Source organism: Dermacentor andersoni, chromosome 9, assembly GCF_023375885.2.
Source record: "Dermacentor andersoni chromosome 9, qqDerAnde1_hic_scaffold, whole genome shotgun sequence".
Classification (NCBI taxonomy): Eukaryota; Metazoa; Arthropoda; class Arachnida; order Ixodida; family Ixodidae; genus Dermacentor; species Dermacentor andersoni.
The window spans coordinates 34212443-34220133 of NC_092822.1; the positions used below are offsets into that span (position 1 = coordinate 34212443).

General features: G+C 45.9%; 1 protein-coding gene across 1 annotated transcript; it reads right to left on the minus strand.

Annotated features, from left to right (window-relative positions):
• Window positions 1-885: 885 nt before the first annotated feature.
• On the minus strand, window positions 886-6716 carry LOC140213294 (uncharacterized). The gene is made up of 2 exons (XM_072284480.1): window positions 6405-6716; window positions 886-2219 (listed from the first exon to the last, which is right to left on the minus strand). The coding sequence occupies exons 1-2, from the start codon at window positions 6696-6698 to the stop codon at window positions 1119-1121; spliced, it is 1395 nt and encodes a 464-aa protein (XP_072140581.1). The 5' UTR covers window positions 6699-6716; the 3' UTR covers window positions 886-1118.
• Between the last annotated feature and the right edge of the window lie 975 nt (window positions 6717-7691).

Consider the following 7691-nt stretch of genomic DNA (forward strand, 5'->3'; position numbering starts at 1 on the left):
GTGCACCCTAGAAGTATGCAGGAGTTAAGTATAGATCTGCACGCCTCATCTTTTCTGCCTCGTGGCCAAACAACAGTTCAGACAAATCTCCGAAAACTGGCGTTATTGCAATGGTTCGCCAACTAATGCTTTCAAAAATGGAACAAGATACTTCTCTAGTCCGGAGGACGATAGATCACCGCGTTAACAAAAAACAGTAAAATAAAATAAAACACCGCAAGTTTAACGCACGGCAAGTAAGAAGAGCACCAAGAAAAACCATAGGCCTTAGAAAGCAGCGACGATCAAAATACCCATGTGAGGGTGTTTGTCGGCTGATCAGAGTGTCAAGCAAGCTGCAAAAAAACTCATATTTTTCAGTCACCACCTGTTCTCTTGTAAAGAACATCACTTTTTTAGGCCTCCTCGGGCCTTCGGGCAGACGTGCCAGTACAAATACGCAGATCACTCGCTCTGATGTGAGGACGCAGTTTGGTCATTACTATCAATTCTAATCCGGTGTAAGCCGCATCCCAACTCAGAAGCATCCATACAAGCGATTTCTTGTTCAAGATGTCATCAGCTCCAACACCAATTATCTGAGCAATCGAGCTCCTGTAGCAGTATGCCTTATTGCTCGTGTTAATACAGTTTAATACACAGTTCATCGAAAGCGGAATACAAAGAGCTTGACGAAAATACGGTTTAAATTCACAAGCGAAGGCCTGCACACTACGAACATTAACATCGCCCGAACATTTGAGATACACGGCAACCTGGAGTACTACAGCGTAGTATCCACCATGAACGTCGCCTTGCGATTCATCGAATTAGCAGCCGCACGGCAATATTAGAGAGAAAAGTATTGGCGTGGGCGCCATAATGTCAGAGAGCACAACACGAGCGCAATATTCAGGAACACCAACTGTATTATGAAAATAAATAAACAACAATATGAGCAGCCAGTAATATATTAAAAGGATAGGTTGACAGTTACTAAGCATAGCAAATTAAAAAAATTGGCAGAGCCAAATTAATTTAGGAGAGAGAACATCGAAAGTTCGCTAAGCTCCTGTCACGCACATGGGAACTGGCAAGGACGATCCAGCAGTGCAGTACACATTCTGCCAGGACGAACGTTAGGGTTCTCCTTTGATACTATTCTCGATTTCGCTAACGCTGAGCAAAATGTTGAACTCTATCGTTCCGTTTCGGAGGAAATTGTCAATTTTAAGCGAGGCAATTTCAATATAGAATTCGAAGTGAAAGTGTTGCAATGAGTCGTCATAGCGGCTGCAGAAACAAGGTATGGCACGGGGAGTCAGCGAACGAACGTTTTTTGAATTTTCCTTCACGCCCACGTGCCAAAAAGGCCGCCAACACCTAGAGTCCACCAGCATCCCGTTAAACTCGATCTCCACAGTGAGAGTAGATGCATAAGTACCACAGCACTTGAAGACGGTAACCGTAAAGTACGTGTCCCTCATGTGCCACACCATAATCTCAGCAAACTTTTTCCTCAAACCCGGATACCGAATAATTTCCTCACACTTTTTCAGGGTCAGGACATAATCCACGGTCCCAATTTCTCTAATCCGTGTGGCTTCCGTTGACAGCACACTGGTTAAATACCGAAAACCACTGCTGGAAATGCTACAATGAGCAATTACATTGCTGGAATCAGGCTCCGAAGAAGTTTGCCGCGGGGGTTTCAGGTCGGCTAAGCGTTTCAACTTTCGAAGTATCAGCGCTTTTTCCGAGCGCAACGGATTTCTCAAAAAACTCAGCTGGTGCGACACGGTCGATGAGATCGTGGCTGCCATTTCAGCCATTCCACCCTTTAAGTTGAACTCGGATGCTCCGATCGCGCGAGTGATCTCAGCGAACCTAGCTTCCTGGTTTCTGGCTTGTTCCGTAAGTTCATTCAACTGACTCTGTGTCACTGATAGCAACCGGTCATGGCTGGCATCCCTCAACACCGCCTTCAGGTCTTCAAAGGCAGCGTTCACGTCTTCAAGGGTCAGTGCTGAAGGTTCCAAGGGCGGGCACTCTGTGATCGCGGCAGAAACAGGGGCACTGCATCCGGCCACGTAGTGCCTTGGCAACTCGCTGTGCTGGACTCCCTCACCGCATCGCAAACATTCCACGGTGTGAAATGTGCACTCCTTCTCGTAGTGTTGCAGCATGCGGTCCATGGTGCCCGTGTACTCGCAGCCGTGCTGTTCGTTCCAGCAGTACACCTTAACAGAAAATAAAATATAAATAACGCCCATGACAACTTTTTGGACGACAAAACGTTTTTACAAAAGCCGCGTTGCTTCGCTTACCCTACCATTCAAAACGTACCTTTACGTGAAGTCCAGTGCGAACTAGCGTATGCGTGAAATTCTATAGGGAAGTAATGCGCTAGATCACCCAAGCAATATATGTCTCTCTCTAAACATTAAGAGGCCGCAAACGTCAACCCTAGGTTACAGGGAATATCTTAATTTTGCTCCTGAATACGAATACAGATACTCCATCACTGAAAGCAGGTTTGGTAAGCCAGAATGAAGGGGAAAAATGTCATACTTAATTTATTCTTCCAGCTTCTAAATTGTCAAAGGCAAGAGCAGGATTGTTGTGCAGGGAAAACCGCCATCTGCTTCTCGCTTGCTATTTTCCTCCTAAAATAAATGCGCTCACCCAGTACGGGCCAGGTAGCGTTTATAGGGCGGCTTGTAGGGGGAAACACGTTGGGCGGTAGCTGTTCAGGAATAATGTCTTAAAGTAAGAATTTTAAGGAAAAGTAATGTCGGAACCAGGCACGTACCCAGGGGGGGGGCCCCGGGGGGGCCCGGGCCCCCCCCCCCCCGAAATCAAGTGGCATAGCCCCTCCCCCCCTCCCCACCCACGCCACCACTGCTCACACATTTCTAAAGCGCCGCCAGATCAATGTTGAGACTTGGCAGCTGTTCATCGGTCAGCATTATGCTGCCTTTTTCACTCCTTTTAGATGGCGGTAGTTATCGGCATCTCTTGTAATGTGAAGGACAGTTTTCTCATAGATTCCGCACCCGCGCGATTAACTCGAGATGCGTTCAGTTGTCACCATCTATTCAACCGTCACGCGCATAGCTGTTGCTTTTGTTAGTTCAACCTTCTTTGTTTAGGCTGATCCTGGGACCTGGAGAAGGATGCGGCTGTTACTCAGCTGGTCTGTACTCTCATGGAACGAGTTGCTGCAGGAGAAAACGCCAATTGAGTTTAACTTCTCCCTTTGCTTCATTATTTCCTTGAGTTACGGCTCGTCGCGACGCTGGCAGATGCCCGGAACCATATACACGTGATATGGGTTATATAAGGTGGGGAAATAAAATAATGTGAAAGAGCATCCATCATGAAACCCTGCAATGACCCTTAAACCCATAAGCAAGATGACTGTCGCCCGTTACCTCGTCTGTTTTTCCCTAATTGTATAGCACTTTTCGTGCAAAATTGGCAACCGGAAACAAAAATCGCAAGGAGTTGAGAAATTAAGCGATCTACGAAGGGAGAGAGCCATGGCAACAACCAAACTGCAAGCAAAAGCGAATAATAAAAAAGTTAACCGTTGTTTATGAGAATATCTATGGATCAACATCTTCTTATTTAAAAAGGAAGTAGAGAAAACGCCGCCGCCGGAAGTGGAGAACAATTACTTGTTTTGAATGACGCTTCTACAGTTATCGGTCGAACCGCCTCACGTAGCCACTTCTCTGCTCTGCTTATGTGGGTGTTTTTCTAACCTTTCGCGGTGAGCGCAGTACGTCTAGAATCGTAGAGTCCTGCGCTCTACGCGGTTTTATGGGACTGGCGGCCGCACAGCGTTATGCAATTCGCGGAACTGTCAAAGCTGATCAACAAGGCGAAAATAACTGATATTCGAAACTATAACATGAGAAAGACTGAAGAAGCCGTAAAAAATTAACGCAGCCTGAAATCAGTAAAAAAGAAACCTGGCATTGGACAAACCATGATGTATGCACTAAAGGATAAGAAGGATAATATCATCAGCAATCCCGAAGATATAGTAAAAGCAGCGGAACAATTCTAAGCTGACCTGTATACAGTACCCAGAGGAGTCACGATACCTCACTTATAAACAGTAATGAACAGGATACAGAAACTCTCCTATAACTAGTGATGAGGTCAGAAGGGCCCTGCAAGACATGAAACGATGAAGAGCGGGAGGAGAAGGTGGAATAACAGTCGATTTAATCAAAGATGGAGGAGACATAATGCTTGGAAAACTGGCGGCTCTTTATACGAAGTGTCTATCGACTGCAAGGGTCCCAGAAAACTGGAAGAATGCAGACATTATACTAATCCACAAAAAAGGAGACGTTAAATAATCGAAAAATTGTAGGACCATTAGCTTGCTCCCAGTATTATATAACATATTTACCAAAATAATCTCCAATAGAATAAGGGCAGCACTGGATTTTGTCAACCAAGGGAACAGGCTGGCTTCAGGAAGAGATACTTTACAATGGATCACATCCATCTCATCAATCAGGCTATCGCGAAATCTGCAGAGTACAATAAGCCTCTCCATGTGGCTTACATAGATTACGAGAATGCATTTGATTCAGTAGAGATACCAGCAGTCATACAGGCACTACGTAATCAAGGAGTACAGAACGCTTACGTAAAAAGCTTGGAAAATATTGCTACATGCGTGTGGTATTTGTTTGTTTGAACGAGGCGCGTGGGCGCCATCACTCCAGAAAAGAGGAGGAAGAACGAACTGGGCCCGCGCTGTGAATCTAGCCGGTCAGCGCTGCAACCGTTGTTGTAAATATAATCTGTATATAGTTTCTCGTCTTGCTGACTCGTCCTTCGCGTAAGAATATCTACAGAGGTTCTACAGCTACCTTAATTCTACACAAGAAAAGCAGGGAGATACCTATAGAGAAAGGGGTCAGACAGGGAGACACAATTTCTCTAAAGTTATTCACTGCGTGCTTAGAAGAATTCAAGCTATTAAACTAGGAAGGCTTAGGAGCAAAGATCGATGGCAAATATCTCAGAAACCTTCGGTTTGCGGATGACATTGTTCTATTCAACAACAATGCAGACGAGTTAAAACAAATTATTGGAGACCTTAACAGAGAGAGTGCAAGAGTGGGGTTGAATATTAATATGCAGAAGATGAAGATAATGATAAATAGCCGGACAAAGGAACAAGAGATCAGGATCGCCAGTTGGCCACTAGAGACTGTGAAGGAGTACGTTTACCTAGGTCAATTAATCACAGGGAACCCTGATCATGAGAAGGAAATTCACAGAAGAATAAAAATAGGTTGGATCGCATACGGCAGACATTGCCAGCTCCTGACTGGAAGCTTAGCATTATTATTGAAAAGTAAGGTGTGCAATCAGTGCATTTTGCCAGTGCTGACATATGGGGCAGAGACTTGAGAACAAGTTAAGGACCGCGCAAAGAGCGATCGAACGAAGATTGCTAGGCATAACGTTAAGAGAGAGAAAGAGAGCGGTTTGGATCAGAGAGCGAACGGGTATAGACGATATTGTAGTTGACATCAAGAGTAAAAAATGTAGCTGGGCAGGTCATGTAATGCGCCGGTTAGATAACCGTTGGACCATTAGGGTTACAGAATGGGTACCAAGAGAAGGGAAACGCAGTCGAGGACGACAGAAGACTAAGTATAGAGCGATGAAATTAGGAAATTCGCGGGCACTAGTTGGAATCGATTGGCGCAGGACAGGGGTAATTGGAGATCGCAGGGAGAGGCCTTCGTCCTGCAGTGGACATGAAACAGGCTGATGATGATGATGATGATGATGATGATGATGATGATAATAATGATGATGATGGAGGTGGTGGGCCCCCCCGAAAAAAAATCCTGGGTACGTGCCTGGTCGGAACCAACACTATTGTTTAGAATTCCTAGTCAATTTGTCTTTGCCATGTACCCAACTTTCATTTCTGATGTTTTAGTGCGAAGTTCAAGAGAAAGAAGAATAATGTTTGAAGATAAAGTGATCGTTGATAACTACATGAATAGGACCAACTTCGCAATCTCGCTTCAAATGTCGCTTCAAAACGACAATACCGAAAACTCATTGTGAGGCCGGATGTATCAATTTACTGCCTTTCTTTTGCATTTCCATTTCTTGATCTATCACACCAAAGGACTGAAGAAATACTGAGATCCAAAAAAATATTTCACATGAGGCTACATTGAGCTAGTGTTGCTCTAGTGCGTCAGTTTAGATAGTCATAGAAAATTAACGTTCGGCAATAGTAAATCGCACATTCTTATCTTTAGGCATGTAGATAAGAAGCGGGGCAACAAATGCTAATGTAGAGTGCCCCTAGTCCCCCCTCCTCCCCCCTCCCCAACAAAGAAAGAAAGTCAGAAATTGTTTTTCTCTCTCACCTTCAAGGTATTAGCTAACCTTGCAGGGAATTCATAACCGAAGCACTCCGAATAATCGAATTGCACTTGATCCAGTGGACACTGTCCAACTTCCCCTTCCCGAATGGCTGCGTAGCAAGATTGGCACATTGCATGGGAGCACGGCAAGAGCGCCGTCTCTTTTGGAATCATCCGGCAGAGGCCGCACACACGTGAATTCGGCACCTCGTCGACGAATCGCGTCGGTCGCCAGTTGACGCCGGCGACGACATGGTCTCGAAAACGGTGCACCCGTCCTTGTCCCCGATCCGGCATGGTGGTTTCCTCAGGCACGAGTCCTACGTTCACACAAGAGCACAGCGGCTTTTTTTACCGAGCTTATCACTAATGAGTGGTCGACACACTTTGTCTAAAGTAGCAACACGTGCGCATAAAACCATCCGTGCGGCGCCGCCGTGGCTCATTTGGCAAGAGGATCGCACATGTAATACGAAGGTGTGGGTTCGCATCCGGCCTGGGGCCAGATGTTTTTCGTCCACTTTCATTTCCGTATCCTTTGTTTATATTCAATGGAGAATTACATACAATTTTTCATTTAATGTGCATGGTGTTATCGTTTGTTGGCTTCTGTATGCATGTGTGTACGTGTGTCTCTGTATGTATGTGTGTCTAAGAGCGTGCATGTGCATGTGTGTGCATGTGCGTGTGCGTGCGTGTCCGTTCAACGAATACAATGTCATGCTGCAGAAAAATTCGAACAGTATACCACCGCAGATGTCGAATTCGGGTGTCGCGTATTCGGTTGTCCCCGAATTCAGTTGTCGCCTGTTTATATAAATGTAAAACACACAAACGCTTTAATGAAGTCGCCCCTGGACCAATTGCACAGCAATTTTTGTGCATTTGTGGCAGAAAAATCAATTCTAGTGACTGCCAGAAGCGGATTATTCATTTAGAAGGAGGGCCCTGCTGCGGCGTTTCAACACGGCACGCTAGTGCGCTAATGTTCGTCATGCAGGTGTCCCTTCACACGATCGTCCGCCTTCGAATCCCTGCCCCGGCTACGGTTTCTCCAGGTGTGCCTCAACAACGTCCTGTCTGGCATGTCGACTACGATAGAACCGGCCCCTACCACCCGATGGCTGCCAGCATCGCTTCCAGACCGTTGACATCGTTCTTTTGTCTGGCAGCGTCACTGTACCCAGCAGCAACACTCGACCTCCGACCGGAATACCTATCGCCATCGATTCTCCCGTCACCTATAAAGCGTTTTGTGGGCCCGGCTTCTGTGCTTCAACACTGCACGCT

Excerpts from the sequence above, each read along its gene's own strand:
- LOC140213294 (XM_072284480.1), bottom strand. The coding sequence starts at position 6,698 with ATGCCGGATCGGGGACAAGGACGGGTGCACCGTTTTCGAGACCATGTC. Across the intron at positions 2,220-6,404 it reads GGTTAGCTAATACCTTGAAG|GTGTACTGCTGGAACGAACA; the intron begins GTGAGAGAGAAA and ends TTTTCTGTTAAG.